Below are 18,988 nucleotides of genomic sequence, written 5' to 3' on the forward strand. Positions count from 1 at the left end.
ATTTTTTTTTATTTTTTCGACATCAAAATTCTGAATGTGTTTATTTGAATTGTGTGTGATGTCTAAAATAATAATTTTACTTGGGAATAAAATTGTAATAAAAATAATTATCATTAAGTGTGTGCACAGAGTGGAATGGGTGTGTGCAAATAGAAGCTCCCTACGAAGTCGTTTTGATTGAACTCCGCCGGTCATAACACGTTAAAAGTCATCGGTTTTTTGGACTCACCCATAATAACGTAATAAAAATAATGGAAAATTACATACAAATGGGAAAGGGGAAAAAAAATTATCAATATATAGAAAGTGCAAATGTGTTTGTGATTGTACCTTTTGGACATGTTTGATTGACAGAATTAGAGTATAGAATTGAAATTATTAATCCGTGAGCCCAATAATCTTGTGTTTGTTTTGAAATTCTATTTTAGGATTATTAATTCAATAAATAATCAATCCAACAAATTTGTAGGATTATTAGTAATGGGGTACGAGTGAGATTTTATATCCTAATTGAGAAATAAAATAAAAGGTCTCTTTTAGCTTTATATATTTTCTTATCAAATACAAATTAAACAATGGATAAAAGGATAATTTATCCTACTAATGGATAGTGAATATCACACTAATTTGATAGGATTATTAATACATTTACTATTAGTCTTGTGAATCAAACATGGCCTTCATGTGTTGATAAATTTTTTTCTCTTTTTCCACCTGCATATAGTTCCCTCAAAAGCAATTTTTTTTTAAAAAAAAATTATTCATGCATTTTTTTACCCTTTTTTTTTTAAAAAAATTACGTATTAGTGGTAATTTAAGAAAATTATTACATATAAATAGAAATATTGTAATTTTAATTATTAATATTTATAAAGTTTATTATTAATTTGTAATTAATTTTTAAATTCTACACTGATCTAAAATTTTCGATTAAAAAAATAATTAAATTCATTTTACCTTCTCATGATTTGGCACTGGAACACTTTATCACTGGTTCAAATATAGTTAGAAAGCTCCCATGTAATTTTGTATTAAATTGTCACTGTTAGTTTTTTGGAGATTTTTTTTAGGACTCCTGATATTAAGATTTTATAGCATAAAAGACACAATATTTTCATAATGTCTAAGGTTCCTCAACATCGATTCAAAGAAAATTCGATCCAGAGAATTTTTCTGGACTTTCTAAAGAATTTTTCTGTGTTTTGACCAATTTTCTCTAGTTTGTTCATAATTTTCTCTGTGTTTTTTTATCAAACTAGAAAAAATTGAACAACTGCCATTTTCATTTTGACCAATTTTCTGTAGACTGTAAGACATTCAGACAACAACAAACCAGAGAAAATAGAACAACCACCATTTTCATTTTGACCAATTTTTTCTAGACTGTAAGACATTCAGACAACAACAAACCAGAGAAAATAGAACAACCACCATTTTCATTTTGACCAATTTTTTCTAGACTGTAAGACATTCAGACAACAACAACCTAGAGAAAATTGAACAATCACAATTTTCATTTTTGACCAATTTTTTCTGAATTGTAAGACATTCAAACAATAGCAAACTAGAGAAAATTGAACAACCCCCATTTTGACTAATTTTTTTCTAGACTGTAAGACATTCGAGCAACATATGCACCAATGTCGATCGAAGGGATCTTGCTTCTAGTGTACACATCAAACTATGCATATACAAATAGAGCAAATGAGAGTTACCTTGTCAATTTGAGCGAAATAGATGACGCGATCCATCCAAAAATCAAATCATTATTATTCTAATTTACAATATTAATTGAATTAAGGATAAATTCTAGAAATCAAAACACCAAAAGCAATGAATATCACAACACAACACTTAACTAGACTAGTAAATTTCACAAACAACAAGTGCAATCAAACGAAAAGCAAGAATTTAGTTGTTTTTTCTAAAATCAATGATGTAGATAGACCCTTGTGGTTCTAAAAAAGATCAATTACACAGAGAGAGAGTATAACTGCTTAGGAGATGATGTACTCGGGGATGAAGTTGTTAATGGCGACTTTGAGGTCCGAGAAAGAGAACTCCAAGAAGGAGGGAACTCTGGTGTTTCGTCTGCCAGAAGGCTATCAATGGACGAAAAGTGGGTTTGTGCTTTTGTGGCGGCTGTTGGAGATGATGAGTACGTGTGGTGGTTTTGAAATAGTATTGATGGTGATGATGATGATGAAGGAACCATTGAAAACGAAGAGTCATCAATGGCGGTGACGATTGTAGTAGAGATGAAGATGAAGATGAAAATTAGGGTGAGGAGTTGCAGAGAGGAAGCCATGGTTCTTGTTTCACTTGTAGAGAGAGAGAAGATGAGAGAGAGAAAGGAGAGAGAATATGACTGAGGGACCTTAGACTATAAAAAGAAATATTGTAGACCTTTCTCATTACTGAAAGTTGGAGATGATGAGTACGTGTGGTGGTTTTGAAATAGTATTGATGGTGATGACGATGAAGGAACCATTGAAAATGAAGAGTCATCAATGGCGGTGACGATTGTAGTAGAGATGAAGATTAGAGTGACGAGTTGCAGAGGGGAAGCCATGGTTCTTGTTTCACTTGTAGAGAGAGAGAAGATGAGGGAGAGAGAGGTGAGAGGATATGACTGAGGGACCTTAGACTATAAAAAGAAATATTGTGGACCTTTCTTATTACAGAAAGTTGGAGAGGGCTATTAGACTAAAATTTTCTAGTTTTTTCATCTAAACTAATAGAAGCTATGTCACACACATACTATTCTTTAGAATGAGTTTGATTTTATGAAAAAATAAAATAAAATAAATATAACAAAAGACAATGTTATCTCGTTTTCTCTAATCTTAAAATTAGATTAATATATTAATTAAAATAAAATAAATTAAAATATAATTAAGAATTAATTTAAAATATAAAATAAATAATAACTAAGAATTGAAATATAAATATAATTAAATTAATATTAGATTAACCTGGTAGGAATTATAATAAATAATTAAGAATTTAGAATTAATTTTCATCTAAAATATAATTAAATTAAGATTAAAAGTTAAGAATTATAATAATAATTAAAAAAAAAATGGGTAAACTACCAATAGATCCTAATAGTTTGACTTAATTCTTATCAAGTCCTATTGAAAATAAGTATTGGTAAAATTGTCGCTAAAAATAATTTTTTTGTGACAATTTTTTATATATGTCACTAAAAATTGACAATTAGTGACTTTTTTTTTGTCATAATTTTTATAAATTGTCGCTAAAACTTATAATTAGTGACCTTTTTTTAGGACAAATTTTTCTCATAGGACCTATTAGACAATAAGTCTACTTATTAGGACCTACACGTAAGTACCCCTTAAAATTTTATAATTAATTGTTATTTAATTGAATTAATGTTAGCCATTATAAATTATGTGTATGAGAGATAAGAGAAAAAAAAAAAAAAAAGGATTTGTGATCATTTTACATTTGTAGTTAACGGTATTAACAGTTGCACTTTAGCTCAAAACTATGTAGAAACTTCTTGGCTATATTTTATCCATAAAAAGTAAAGTGCTATGATCTCAAATCACAAGGGGTAAAACAAATGTTGCCTTACAAAATTGAGATAAACAAAGTAGTGAATTTTTTTAATTTATTTTTGTTTTTAAGTTAATAATAATAGGGCAAATTACCAAAATCCCTCTCGAGATTTAACTAAAATACGGGTTCCCCACTGAGCATTGGAAAATTACAAATTGTCCCCTGAGGTTTATATTTGCATAACAAATTAGGAGGCAATTTGTAATGTAAATATAAACCTCAGGGGGTAATTTGTTATGTAAATATAAATCTCAGGGGCGGGATATAATTTCTCAAACCTCAGGGGAGAATCTGTATTTTAGTCAAATCTCGAGGGGGTGTTGGTAATTTGCCCTTAATAAAAAGGGAAAAAAATGAATAGATGCAAATTCATTTTTATAACAAATTCAATATTCAAATATATTATTTTATTTTTTTATTATTGATGAACTATCTTTTCTCTTACTTGTCTCTCTAATAATATATATATAAAAAAAAAAATTAGAACTGAAGAAAGTGAAATACAAATTCATTTTATTAACCATACTTACATATTTCAATTTTTATTTTCTTTAACAAATTAAAGATCTAAAAGTGTTATTAACTTCTTCTTCTTCTCTTTTTTACTTTTCTTTTCTTTTTCTTTTTCTTTTTTTTAACTATCTTTTCTCTAACTCCAATATATCTCTAAATTAGCTACACTAATATTTTCAATATAAATCTTTATAGTTGCACCTAATCATTTAATCTTGTTCTTTGTGTCATCATTTCAAAGCAAATCAACTATGATAATTATACTTTGTTAGAATTTCACTGTGTCTGATTGAGATCATGTTTTATAATATTGTGAAAAGAAAAAATATATATTTAAACAATTAAGTTTTATAAGCTCAAATTTCAAGAGAAATGTAAATGTCAATAATGATTTTTTGATAATATAATTACACATGAAGCTACAAATAAACCAATTAAACTAAATAATAGATTTTCTTGGAATTGATTTAAGTTTTCAGGATCTATTTCTTAAATTTTTTTCAAAAGCTAGTTTGGGGGAAAAAATAAAAAATAAAAACTCATTATTTCCATATGCCTTTCTCTCTTTTTTTTAGGTAGGCAGAAATAATTTTAGAAATTTCACAAATAATTTTTTTGGTGTTTGCTTTTGTCAAACCAGCAAAAGAAATCTCTAAAATATTTTGAAAACTAACCAAACATATTAATGTTTTCAAAGTATATATAAGCATGATTCATTTATCTCCCACGAAAAAATTTAAAAAAAAACTTGGTCAATTATTTCTTGAGATAATTTTAAGTCAATATGGTTGGTCACTAAACAAAGTAGCTGATCAAATCAAATCCAAGTCAAGTTCAATGAAGTACGGAAAAACAAGTTATGGCCAACATAAGTTTCTTTACTTTAGAAGTGATCTAAAAACAAATTTGTTTTAATCAATGAAAGTTATGTTAAAGTAACTTAAATAAATATACTTTCAAGTGGATATTCATTTTTGTTTAATCAACCTCTTTTTCACATAGGTCCATCTCACCATATGATTTTTCACATAAAAAAATAACAACAATGTTACAGACCACTAAATTCCTACCACTAACACCATCACTAGTGATGTGGAAAGCAAAAAAAAAAAAAAACAAAACAAAACAAAACTAAGACACAAAATACATGTGGCAGTGGGTGGGACCCATTGCCACATCATTAGAGCAACCACTAATTAGTGGTCTGCATCATTTTTCAAAAAATAAATAGCAATGTCTTGTAAAGGCTTGCACCTAAATTAATACATTTCAAACTAAAAATCACATTTCCCCATCTTAGAAAAACACTAAAATTCACAACTTTTTTTGCACCTTTTTCTTTTAATGTTTTTATATTGCTTGTCAACTACTTTTTCTATACCCATATGCGTGGATATGTGGTGGTTGGTTCACACTTCACCTTCACACCTCATAATTGACGGGAACCTCATCAGCTGGAAATTTACAAAATAGAATGGTCTAGGATCATTTTTCACTTATTTTATTTTTCTTCTTAAGGCATTAAAAATTAAAGAGGAACAAAACCTTAAAATGCAACTCCTATAAATAATAATAATAATAATAATAATAATAATAATAATAATAATAATAATAAGGCCCTATTTTGATGACAATTCTATTAGTAAAGTCTAGATTTATATATCACATTTTGTGTGACTTTTAAATTATAGAGGGACATTTAATTATTTTATTTTATTTTTAAACGAAATAATGGATTAATTACATTAAGACTCTTTCATTTATTTATTTGTAAATATCAACTTACCCCTCATTTATAAATCAATAAATTTTGACCCTTTCAACTAAAAAATACGATGGTGCTACATGCACTACTAGTTATGACATTATTAATTGACTCCACTCATTATACAAATTACAAATATCAAAAGTGTTTTAAATTATGTCACATCATCAATTAATATACTAATTAGTATACTAAGTTCATTTGGGAAGTGAGTTGGTTTTTTGCCTATTTTAGCCTCAAACTAAAAAATCTTGTTTGAGGTAGGCTTTTTAGCTTTTTAGACTTTTATGAAAGAAAAAATAAAATGATTATGGGTTGGATGTGATATTTTGTCTTATTGGACTAAAAAAATTATTTTGTCTTTTTAGGACTAAAATAACCTCAAACCCAACCCAACCCTTCTTCACAAATGAGTGTTAATTGGTGCATATAATATTATTTTAAAAAATATATTATTTTTATACTTTTGAACCAACTTCACAAGAGTTGTATTTATATAATTTTTATAATTACAGGATCAATTTAAACAGATTTATCAATAAAGAGAATAAAATGTTACGAATAGTTAGGGAATTCCTGATAGAATTAAACCCAATATAATCATGTGTCTCACGTGGGATCAATTACATAATTTATTTTTATTTGATTTCTTTCAATATTTTTTATTTTGGGGAAATTACACAAATTGAGATGCCAAAAAAATAAAAAAATAAAAAAATCTACATATAAATAGATTAAATTTTTTTATAAATTTAATTATTAATATTTATAAAATTTTAAATTAATTTGTAATTATTTTTTGTAGTACTCCCCTTTTATTTTTTACTTTTCGCATTTTCAAAAATAGAAACCATGAAATTAAAAAAAAAAAACACCTATTTTTCAAATTGTTTTTATTATAGTGTGATAATTCTGTACCTATATGTAAAAGAACAGAAGCAAACAGCTCATTTGAATCTAAAAGCATGAAGTTGTCTAACTTACCCCTGTGCAAGTAGAATAACGGTTGAACCAAAGAAACATGGGGCGCAAACCAAATAGCCTGGTATGTCTTCTTCTCCCTTGCCTACTATTTTCCGTTAGTTTGGAATTTTCTTAAATCTTTGATTTGGTTCATGCTTCCGTCGTGCCCTCTATGTGCCCTCTAGGTGCTGTGCTATTCTTGTTTGTGTTGTCCTGTTACAATATCAATTTCATGCTCACTATGTGTTTGACAATATGCCTAAAGGGAATTAGGATCCCCTCCTTGCATTTCCTACTTGCAAGCTCATTGGGCTTATTTTAGGCCCAATTTTGATAATCCGAACTGTTCCTATTTTAAGATTCGTTCAGTATATTATACCTATAAAAAATCAAGTTGATCGGATATCAGACGTGTTTAGAAAACTCGAACTAAAAACTATTTTTTTAAAGAATTTAATATACAGTTTTCCAAGCACATGCTTTCTGATATCCGATCAACTTAATTTTTTACAGGTATGATATACTGAACAAATTTTAAAATATGAACGGTTCGGATAAATTGTGCCTAAAAGTGGGCCCAATGGGCTTGCAAGTAGAAAATGCAAGGAGGGGATCCTAATTCACCTAAAGGGCTGCCTTTCCCATACACACTTGCATATTGTACTAACCATACTGTACACCATCACCGCAAATGATCTGCCAAACAATTAACATTTAGAAAACAAATCAACACACACCTGACTTGCAATATGTTAATTCCAGTGCATTGCGACAGAAAAGGATGGGAAAAAAAATGCTTTATTAAGAACATTCAACCACATAAAACCAACTAATTGATGCCTTATTTTTTAACCCCCCCCCCCCCCCCCCCCCTAAAACATAAACTAACTGATGCTCACTTTGATGGAAAAAGTAACTTTTAATTTAAAAAAACCCTACCACCATAGTCAGCAATTTATATGGTTCGGATTAGCAAACCAAGATCTCGATGCTCAAAGGCATTCTATTAACATTCTTTGTAAAGTTTCTAAAAGCATTACAGTAACATTCATTTTTAAAAGTCCAAAATTGTTACAAACCTTATAAATAAACTCTTAAGCGATACCAAATGGGCCCTATAGATAGACGAAGAAATTTTTTGCTGCAATATTAGAATTTGATACAGCTCTTGTTTGTAATTATTTTCATATTTTTGTACCCACAAGTATGCAAATTATCGAAGTGAGTAGAATTTCCAAGTAGGTTTCTCGAGCACAAAAAAGTATTTGTGTTAAATTCAATAAGAGTAGAAAAACTCCCTTTTTTTTGTACTTTACATTTCCAAAATTTCATATAAGTATTTGAGGGAGTTTTCTTGTATCTTACTGATTAAATCAACATTCATAAACTTATGTATAAATGTAAACATTTGTAGTTTATATGTATAAAAATTATGCTCCTTTTTCAATCATAATATCATAAATACATTAGAAAATAAGAATTCAAATTGATAAAATTGTGTATAGATATTTTTGTGTATATTTTCTTTGTACAAATATGCTTTTCACAGTTTTATTCTGTTTTAACATATTTTTGGTTATTGTTTTCCCCAGTATTTAATCGAAATAGTTTTTTTCCCTTCACATAAATCATTCTTTCCTTACTAATAACTTCAGTTTGTAAATCTTTGGGCATGTGATTTGCCAGCTGTGTAGTAACAAACTTTTGAATTTAACTCAGTAAATTGTCCAAGCTTCCCTGCTTCTTTTAAGAGAATTATAGGTTAACAAAATGAGCTACTGTTGTATAGAAGATATAGACAAATATATAGCATGTTATTCTAAGAGAGGTTGTCCTACAAAGCGGTGGAATTTATCTTTCAACGTGTGGCTCTTGCATGTTTTGTGCCTTCTGCCTCGTATGAAAGAAATTGCACCGATATATCTATTCCATGCGATTGTAAGAGAAGAGGCAAAGTTCATCTCTAATATGTGGTTATGGTTTTCTGTTAAAATTTGTAGATACAGATTCCAGATGCTGTGGATTGGTTGGACCTCCAATTTGGACAAACGGTGTTTTCATGTGCTTTGTACCAAATGTTAAGATGTGGAGGATCCTATATATATAGCTCTTGCTTCTACCGTTGGTGTCATCTGCAACAAACAAAATACCTGGTATGTTTTTCTTCTTTGTCCGATACTATCTTCAATGCTATATTTTGTTTGGTTTTTTGCCATAGATGCATGCTCTTGTTTTATTCATAGTGTGTTCCCTTCAAAATTTGCTTACTATGTGCTTGACAATATGCCTACACAAGATATTCACATGTCTTTGCCTCCATAAATTGTCCACCACGTGCTTGTGAATATGTCTAAACCAAAAATTCAATTGTGTTGCCATATCTCATCTCTCAGCATAGATACAAATACAAAACCATAAAAAATAAATAAATAAATTCCAGTCCTCGGGTATTTATAGTAGGCAAAACCATTTTGTCATGCTAGAAAAAAAAATTGCTTTTGTTCTGATGTCTATACACTTGCAAGATGTTCAAGTATCTTCAGAACAAGAAAACACGCACACACACACAAAAGCAATTTGAAAATCCACCAGGAATTCCAGACAGATTCTTAGACATCCAAAAGATTTCATTAATATTCTTGATTTTTGATCCACTTGACAATAAATAAACCAAACAAAGAACCACAAGATCCAAATATGATGAATTTTCTAACACTTTTGAACTAGAATTTCAATTGTTTGGCAAGATCTCATTCCATGAGAATAAGTACAAATACAAAAAGATTAAAAAAGTAATAATAAATCAGCTCTCGTGTATTTATAATAGGCAAAACATATTATGGTAAAAAAAAAAAATTGTTCTGATATGTATACACTTGCAAGATGTTCAAGTATTTTCAAAAAAAAAAAAAAAAAAAATGGCTCCAATTTATTTTATTGGGTGTGATTAGAAATTAAGTATTGACATTGGGCCTTCAAATCTACTAGGAATTCCAAACAGATTCTTAAAATCCAAAAGCTTCCATTAATACTTAGATTGATTACTAAGGTTGTAAATGACATTCAAATAGCCGAATTCCAATTAGTCAAAGAAGCACTTAAGAAGTTTTTCTGATCAATAAAAGAAATTTAAATTAAAAAAACAAAGGAAAAGAAAGAAATTGAGAATTCTCAAATCAAAGAGAGTTTTCAAGGAAAGATTGACCTGGATGAATTTACCAATGAATCAATCTATTCCTTGTATTTGACAAATAAATCATTACGATTTAATAGGTCCAACAATATTGTCTAGCAATCATTCTGAATACCCAATGACACATAACATGTCACATATGACACCAGAATGAAGACCAGTAGAAAATTAAAGGCACAAGATCAATGTAGAACAGTATAAAATTAAACAAAAGGAAACAGGCTCTTGGTCATGATTCACAAAGACCTGATGTGGACACCTCCTATATAATAAAGAAAGCATACATCCTGGAGAAAAGCAAGGCAATGAACTTCACATATCATACAGTCATGTCTTCTCAATTAATTCACTCAAAATTGTTTATTTGAACTTCACATATCATGAACTCTCAATATGGTGGACGCATGATAATTTGATGAGATTTACCTTTGGCTACATTTGTAGATGTTGTGCAGATTCAATTGCCGATTCAAATGTTAATTAAGAATTTTTTTTTTTTCTCTTGTTAAGAAAATAAAATAAGTTAGAATTCAAGCTGATATAAATTGTGGGTTTAATTATTTAAAATGAATGGCCGATCGTTTAGCTTGAAACAACAGTGCGAGAGTTTTCATTGTCTTTTACATTTTGGAATGTACATAGCAATGAGTGGATAGACTGCAATAGAATAAATTGACAATAGCTCTTTTTCTCCGCCTTCTTAAAGGCAAAAAGTAATTCCTTGAGTAGTATTCAATCATTATCATGTGGTCTTTTTGAGTTATCCATTTAAATGGGATCTCAGTCACTTCCAAATTTGATATTATATAGCTAGTGTATCAATCATTCATAGCTAACTTCTGATTTTCATAGCTTTTGAGTTGTCTTCCAGAGGAATAGCCATGTAGTTGCAATTGTCATGCCGCAATTGTTATGTACATAATTTTGGAACCTTTTGGGATGCTACCTTCCAGTTTGATGAGTGGATTCTGAATTATTTCCTCGCAGGTAGTGATTGAAGATGCAAAGCACTGAAGAGAGGCTGACTATGGATAAAGTGGAGTAAGCATGGCAATATGAACAATTTATTTCCTTTTGCTCATTGAGATGTAAAGTAATTCAATTTAGAAAGATTGACTAGAGTAGGTTTGCAGCATCATTGGTGGTGATAGAATCACTGTTGAACCCACTCTTAAAGTAAGTCATGTGTAGAAATTTAATGTATAAAGAAAAATAGAGAATTGTATTATTGATTTATTGTATATTGTGTAAATTACAAATATGAGGGGCTCCTTATATAGGAGATGTAGATGAAGTGGGTGGAGTGGGTGGAGTAGGTGGAGTAGGTGAAGTGGAGTAGGTGAAGTAGGTGGAGTAGGTGTAGTAGGTGGTAGTGGTAGTGGTAGGTTTTAACAGCCCCCCGCAAACTCAAGGGGGATAGGAACTAACCAACTTGAGTTTGGAGAGAGTAACAAAACAAGAAAATAGACGAATACATAAAAGAAAAGAGGATAGGAGACACTGTATGGTCGTGTCAGACCGATGGTGAAGACACTGTATGGTGGTGTCATAACGTTGTAGAGGACACTGGATGGTTGTGTCAGACCGATGTAGAAGACAGTTTATGGGGTCATGTCGGACCGTTGTAGCAGACAATGTTGTGACAGTTGTTGTGGCAGTTTACTGAGTCTTGTCGGACCCATGAAGGAGCTAACCGGAATCAATGTCGGGACAGTTTACTGAGTCTTGTCGGACCCATGAAGGAGCTAACCGGAATCAATGTCGGGACAGTTTACAGAGTCTTGTCGGACCCCTAAAAAGTCGCACCCTCAAAAGGTGTGCCCAATCTTTCAAAAGGCGTGCCATCAAAAGGCGTGCCCAATCCATAAAAAGGCGTGCCATCAAAAGGCGAGCCCAAGTCATAAAAAGATGTGTCGGACATGATGGCGAGGCGCGTCACCACATTGGCTTGCGCGCCCGTTTTGTCGTCTGGCGTCAAGTGGCGCGCGATGCGCGTGTCTGCCTTGGCTATTTAACCAAGACGGATGCTGAGGCTGAGGCAGAGGCTAAGACAAAAAACTGGCTAAAAACCTCTGAGAAACTCTTCGTTGTCTTGAGAGAGATACTCTGTAACACTCTGTAACCAACCCTTCTTTGAAACACTCAGCAACCCATAACATGGCCTCTTCGTCCCGTAGTCTGCTCACTCTCTTTCCCGACCTCAACGAGTCCACAAGAGAGGTAACTGGTGCGGTTGCCCGTGAACCTCAACCAAGCGCCCCTGAGTTTGCTCCGTTGACCTTTCCTATGCGGTCTGTGGAGCAAAGAATGGCAACGCAATCAGATATTGAGGCGAATCAGTATACATTGAAGTCATGTGTTGAAACCATGACTGCGGTCACAAACTTGTCGCACCGGCTGCAGAGTAGGACAAATGAGGTGCAGCAGTTAAACGCCCAACTGGCTTTGCTCCAACGCATGTATAAGGATGCGCGAGCAGAGATATGTGTGCTGAAAGCGGAAAACAAGGAGCTGAAGCGGAAGGCCACCGTGATGTTCCAATTTGGAGGGCCGCCATATGCTGCAGTGGAGGAGCAAGGTGGAGTGATCGTGCCCAGTGGAGTGGGAAACACGGAGGCAACACCGTCAAGGGCCGCCCAGGACGGAGGCAAGAAGAAGAGACCGGCGGCAGAGTAGAGAAGAAAAAAAAAAAAAAAAAAAGAGGCCTGCTTGTGGATGTGGTTATTTTGTTTTGGTTTGTTTAATTTTTTTTTTTTTTTTTTTTTTTTTTTGGTGTAAAATTGTGATCAGGGTTGATCCCTGAAATGAATAAAGCAAGTGTGTTTGGCAAACTCGAATGGTAGGTGTGGTAATGCAGAAAAATCAACTGGAATGATTTTTTTTTTTTTTTTTTTTTTTTTGTGAAAATAATAATAATAATAATAATAATAATAATAATAATATGGGTATCATGGAGTGGGCGGTGGTACAAAAATATTGTGTAGAAAAAGAGGGAGAATGTGGAAAAAGGAGGCCACTCATGTTATTAAAATAAATTAAGGAATTAAAAAAAAAAGGTGGTATTGGTTGGCGAAATAAATATATATATGAAAAAAGGAAAAGGATGAGAGCATTGGCGGAGGGACAGGCCCATGTGGCTGGCATGAAGTTGGGTCCATTGTGTTTTCATCATAAAGAAAAGAAAATAAAATAAAAAGAAAGTTGGGTGGTGGAAAATTATTGTTTAGACAGAGAGAAGGCATGTGAGGTGTAAAGTGGAGGACAAAATAAAAGAAAAAAAAAAAGGTGAGAAATGTGATGATTTCTGTCCCTTCGCACAAAAACAGTACCACTACCACTCTCTCTCCCCAACCACACTCTCTCTCTACCATTTGTTGCCGAATTTCAATTCACTGTGATTTCGAGGAGAGAGATTGAGGCTGTGAAGATGATGCCATCGACAACCAACGGTGCTGATCTGAATCAACAGCAGCAACAGCAGCTGTGGATGCAGCAGCAGCAGATTCAACAGCAACAACAGATACATCATCAACAGCAACAACAGCAGATTCAAGGTTCGAGTGATGAGAATAGGACGATCTGGATTGGTGATCTTCAACAATGGATGGACGAAGGTTACATCAACACCTGCTTTGCTCACACTGGCGAGGTTAACTCTGTCAAGGTTATTCGCAGTAAGCAGACTGGTCAGTCAGAGGGATATGGGGCAATTGAAACTGGAGCGAATCAAAGACTACCTTCTCATGTAAGAAAAGAGCATGTACTACCACCACAACCCAGATCATGAGACCAACAATAGTCAAATTACTATGCATTTAGAGGCCATGAGGTGTACCAAACACCATTCAAGGAGGGGAAGAAGAGAGGGCTGAGAAGCTTGATCAGAAGCAAGTTGGCCATAGGAAGTCCATTGATACATTTGGACAGAGGACTTCACAGTATAGAGATGTCACAAGGCATAGATGGACTGGTAGATATGAAGCCAATCTATGGGACAACAGTTGTAAGAAAGTTGGAAGATGCAGGAAAGTGAAGGTATGTGTACAAAATTCCAGCGGGCAGCGAAGGCAAGGTTGCCGGCCGGCTGCCCGCCGGTGAGAAAACAAAATACGAGCCTAAATCTTATGGCTCTGATACCATGCAGAAATTTAATGTATAAAGAAAAATAGAGAATTGTATTATTGATTTATTGTATATTGTGTAAATTACAAATATGAGGGGCTCCTTATATAGGAGATGTAGATGAAGTGGGTGGAGTAGGTGGAGTAGGTGAAGTGGAGTAGGTGAAGTGGGTGGAGTAGGTGTAGTAGGTGGTAGTGGTAGTGGTAGGTTTTAACATCATGTTAGACCTCTCAACATGAATATTTGTTAATTCGTTAACTTTTAGTAATTCTTTTGGTTGAATCCTTGGATTTTACCTCGTCTGATGTAAGCATACATTGCTATAACTGGTTATGCTAGCTATGATTCATCTCTTTTGCATCTTAAAATTATTCTAGTATATACTGACTATGGATTTTGACTGAGTTATTGGCAATTTTTTAGGACGTTGCTCACTAGATACTGGTAGCATCAATTTTTCATTTTATTCTTTATGAATTGGATAGTAGCTCAAGGCACCTTAATTATATTCTAAAAGCATCTTATTCTCAACTAACGCGCACGGCTGTCCAACTAGTTTTTTAAAAACAAAAATATGGTTAATAACTTTTTCGAGAATGAAATTGTCTAATATTGTTGATACAATTTTTGTTTGTTTGTTTGTTTGTATTATCTATTTTATTTTTTAAATAAAAAAAGTAAAATTAAAAAAAAAAGAAAAAAAGAAATAGCGTTTGCTTTTGGAGTTGATTGATTCTACTTCTACCAACCGTCTGAATTGCGGAATTTTCCTGTGTTTTCTGCCCCTTTCTCTTCTTCCTCTTCATTCCTCCCTCTCTCTCTCTCTCTCTCTCTCTCTCTTCTTGATCACTGTAAAAATGGCGGATTTTGTATCCTCACTCGACAATCCTCCGATGATTTCCGCCGCATCGTCATCCGGAGCTACCGTTGCTGATCACGAGGATGATTTCAAAGACGCATGTAGTATATGTCTCGAGCCTTTCAACTCACAAGATCCTCCCACTGTATGTTTTTAATTGTTCTGTTTAGTAGAGCCGAAGAATGTTAAATTTGTGATTTTAGGTTGAATTGACTTGAGATTCGAAGCTTCGAACTTGAACAACTCGAGGCATGGTCTTTGAACTAGTTGGAATGAGTTTATTTGTGAAATAAAATAGCTTAATTTTTGCTCTCACTTTTGAAATCTTGTCACTGATTATCATCGTTTGGTTTGTATATGTTTCATGGAGTGTCAAGTTTGTAATTGGGTTAGTTGGTTTCTTCGAATTTTGTGATTCTATGATCTCAAATTGTCAATTTGTGCCTTCTTCTACATATTGATCTATTGTGCTGGATCAGTAGTGGCAATAAACCCTGTTTTTCCATTTAATTTTAGAGTTCAATCGATTGATTTGGCTGGAATTCTGTGATCTTCATCGGATATATTTGGGGTTCAATTATGTTATTCTTTTAAATTTTTATTTTTGCAACTCTTCTTCTCTTTATGATTGGGTTTGTGTTATAAAGTTTTGAATTTTATGGTTGCGATATCGAATTTGCCAAATGATTGCTAGTAATTTATGATAAATACTCTTGTCCTGATATTATATATTGGTTGTTCTTGCTCATTTTATAGATAATTACATGTAGGTTCAAGCAAGTATTAATCTATGAAGTCTTGTTTCTTTTCACAGGTCACCAACTGTAGACATGAGTATCATCTCCAGTGTTTTCTTGCATGGTAGATGCACTTACTATTTTATTTAGTTTAAACTTGAACTGTCTGAAACTTTAGAACCAATATCTCAGTGAAGGCACTTCACACCCATGTGTTCACATGCATGTTTTTTACTTGTACATTGTGTTCGTTTGTTCGTATGGCAACTTGTTTCTCTTCAGGTCACAAAGAAGCAAAGAGTGCCCTATACGTTGGCAGCTTCTTGTCTTGAAGGACCCTTCCAGGTAGATGATTTTTGTGTGGAAAGAATCATATTGGCGCACAAACAATTTGTTGTTGTTAACTCATGAATTTCTTAGTGTCGGTGTCTCAGTGATGAATTCAATCTCATGAAGTTATTATTTATTGCCAATTTTCTTTCTTCTACCTTTAGTCAAGAGCTTTTAGCTGCCGTGGAGAATGAGAGGAATTTGAGGTCAAGGCGCAATGCTTGCCATGAGGACTATGAAATGAATATTGTGAGTTGTATGGTTTAACTTGAATCTACTTATCCTTGAAATTGGTTATGTTAAATAGCTTGCTAATAAAAATTGTCTCTCAGGATAATTCTTATGGAGATGATTCAGATTTTGGTGAGTGTATTATGAGGCATTTTGCCGCCGCAGCACGCAGAGCTCGTTATGTTGAGAGAAGGGGAAGGCCGAGATCTTCTGGTATTGGTCCTCCGCTGGTTCTGCTCTCTGTTCCTCCTGGAGATCTACCTCTACCTGATGTGCAGCATATGCGCACAACATCACCAGAAGAATGCCAAACTTCCAGTTATGAGTTTTCGGAGGGTGATTCACCAACATTTAGCACTCTAAGGTCTGTGGTTCCAGAGGTTGTGAATGTGGAACCCAACTTTGTTAGCAACAGAGACGGTTGCAATAAACCCTGGTACCTGCCAGAACTGTTGATCCTTGTATTTTGATATATATATATATATATTCATGAATTAATTTCAATAAACCAAGACACTCTTAACTCATTTCTTATAATCGATGAATAGTTTTTGAATGTTACACGTGAATGACGGAGTTTGATAATGTAGAAGTTTGTTGCAACCTATTTCTTCGGACTGTTCTTACACATACATGATTCTATGACTTTCTACATGTTTGGTAATTATTTAGAGTCCTTTGCAGCCCTGAAAGTCCACAAAGACCAAGCTCCACTGAATTTCTTGCTTTCTCGGAGTCTGTTAAATCGAAATTTTCTGTGGCTTCTGCCAGGTATTTTTTTTGGATAGTTTGGTTTCTTTAGGAGCTGATGCTTGCTTGTTTCATTTCTTTGATTCTTGGATGTATGGTTCTTGTGCAACAGATATAAGGAATCAATCTCAAAAAGTACCCGAGGATTTAAAGAGAAGCTACTTGCCCACAATATCTCAGTCAAAGAATTGGGAAGAGGAGTTCAACGTGAGAGGAATGCAGGTATTGCTGGTGCTGCACGAATGATTGAGCGCCTTGATCTTCCCTCAAAACGGACCGGAATTTCTGTTCCTTTATCCAGTTGCTGAACCTCAAACTTCTCGTATAAAGGAAAAGACACTCGAGTGTAATTACTCAGTCTCCTAATGAAAATGCTGGGGAAAGTGTGCATGATATGAGTTCACCTGAATCCCCTCGTGTTCACAGTACCTTCCCAAGTGAATTGGATATTTCTCTCGTTCAGGTTTGTTTACTCTTTAAATCATCTTCTCAATAAACTATTTTACTCAAGTTTTGTTAACAAGCCATTGTCTTAGTTTCCTTCATTCTTTTCCTAATTTTCTTTTTGCCATTTTGGCCCATCAATTTGTTTGTGTAGAACTAGTGTGAAATGCTCCATGTTGTAGAAATGACAACTGCATAAGATTTGAATGCTTACCATAAGCATAGCTTATTTTCTTGCTATTTTCTCATGTCATTGGGATGAGCTATATATGTCAGAAATGGAATTTCATGTGTGGCATGAGTTTTTATATATTATGTCATTCAATAGTATTAGTTGAATTTCATATGAGAACTTTTGGGTGCCGAATTTGGGGTGCATTGGCTGGCTGGGTTATATAATTATGGGTAAGCTAATAGACATCCCAGCATTTTTGGTCTGCTAGATTGTCGGTAGGGTTTGTTGAGTTTGAGTTGGTGTAATGTAATAACTAAAACAATCTGATGAGAGAGACAGCATGACTGAGAAACAGCCAGGAAAAGCTTTGAGATGCTTCCAAACCAGATATTTGTGTCTTATAACCAAATCCTGGAGACCAACATATTGGCATATAGATAGATTGGAGGCTCATTGTTTATCATTAGACTGGAGCCTGGAGGATGAGCGATCCTTTTACTTGGTTTGTTTAAATAATAGGCACCATCATTGATTGGCATGCCTCAGTCCAAATGGCCTGTTTATTAACAAGCACCGTTTCATGGTTACTTATGCAATAATCTCTACTTTGGCCAGCAGGTAGATTCCTGAAGTGATGGTGAATCGCCTCAATGGGTGATTTGAAATGCTTGTCATGCATAGTATTCTTTCTCATGAGAGGAGGAAGAATGAGAAAATGCACCATTAAAACAATGAGAGAGACTTGAACTAGGGTGAAGCCATTTCAAAAGTAATATAAGCAGAATTGCAGGATTCAGTTTCCATGATTCATACAAGTACCCAATTTCTCAACTGATTGTCAAAGATAGATGTTTTATATTTGAACTTTGGCTAATCTTTCAATGTTTTCCATTTCAGTCTGGAAGGTGATGTTGTTAAGATGCGAACCAGTGCTCAACTATGGGTTCCACATTTCATTCTCCCCATGAAGGCATTTACTCTATGCCGTACGATTAGGAATCAGTCCAGGCGTTTACGCAAGTGACGTATGACAAGGAATCAATCCACCATGATTTAGAGGATGATAACTGGTTCTTGTCCTGCAATAATTCTATTTGCGAAACTTGAAACCTTTCAAGTGATTTACTGTTTTTACATAAATATGGTTATATGTATTATTGTTCCAGTTAAGTGCATGGGATTTTTAACTTTGCTGGCGTTAATGTGCTTATTGATATAAAGTTTATCCTTTGTGCTTATTAATAAGCACATAAATAATTCCTTTGTAAAAATTATTTACTAATAGACGTAGTGGAACGGGATGAAGGACTTTTCTGGAGAA

At 33.3% G+C, this 18,988-nt stretch overlaps 1 protein-coding gene and 1 long non-coding RNA gene across 7 annotated transcripts; one reads left to right on the forward strand and one right to left on the reverse strand.

The window, feature by feature from the left end:
* The first annotated feature begins 6,758 nt into the window (after positions 1–6,758).
* Positions 6,759–18,988, forward strand: LOC114291258 (E3 ubiquitin-protein ligase RHF1A). 6 transcript variants are annotated; one of them, XM_082868814.1, is made up of 9 exons: positions 6,759–6,908; positions 8,827–8,979; positions 15,815–15,861; positions 16,020–16,082; positions 16,232–16,316; positions 16,400–16,734; positions 16,983–17,069; positions 17,161–17,511; positions 18,565–18,988. In XM_082868814.1, exons 1-8 carry the CDS (start codon positions 6,885–6,887, stop codon positions 17,354–17,356), a joined length of 990 nt encoding a protein of 329 aa, XP_082724940.1. In that variant the 5' UTR covers positions 6,759–6,884; the 3' UTR covers positions 17,357–17,511; positions 18,565–18,988. The 6 variants fall into 6 exon arrangements, with proteins under 6 accessions (XP_082724940.1, XP_082724941.1, XP_082724943.1 ...); XM_082868815.1 differs by lacking the exon at positions 18,565–18,988 and adding an exon at positions 18,286–18,482; XM_082868816.1 differs by having other exon boundaries at positions 6,774–6,908; positions 8,833–8,979.
* Positions 7,000–7,536, reverse strand: LOC145790618 (uncharacterized). Its single transcript, XR_014329479.1, has 2 exons — positions 7,451–7,536; positions 7,000–7,085 (listed from the first exon to the last, which is right to left on the reverse strand). It is a non-coding gene; the product is annotated as an uncharacterized LOC145790618 (long non-coding RNA).

The sequence above is a fragment of the Camellia sinensis genome, chromosome 5, assembly GCF_055761805.1.
Source record: "Camellia sinensis isolate YWXY chromosome 5, ASM5576180v1, whole genome shotgun sequence".
Classification (NCBI taxonomy): Eukaryota; Viridiplantae; Streptophyta; class Magnoliopsida; order Ericales; family Theaceae; genus Camellia; species Camellia sinensis.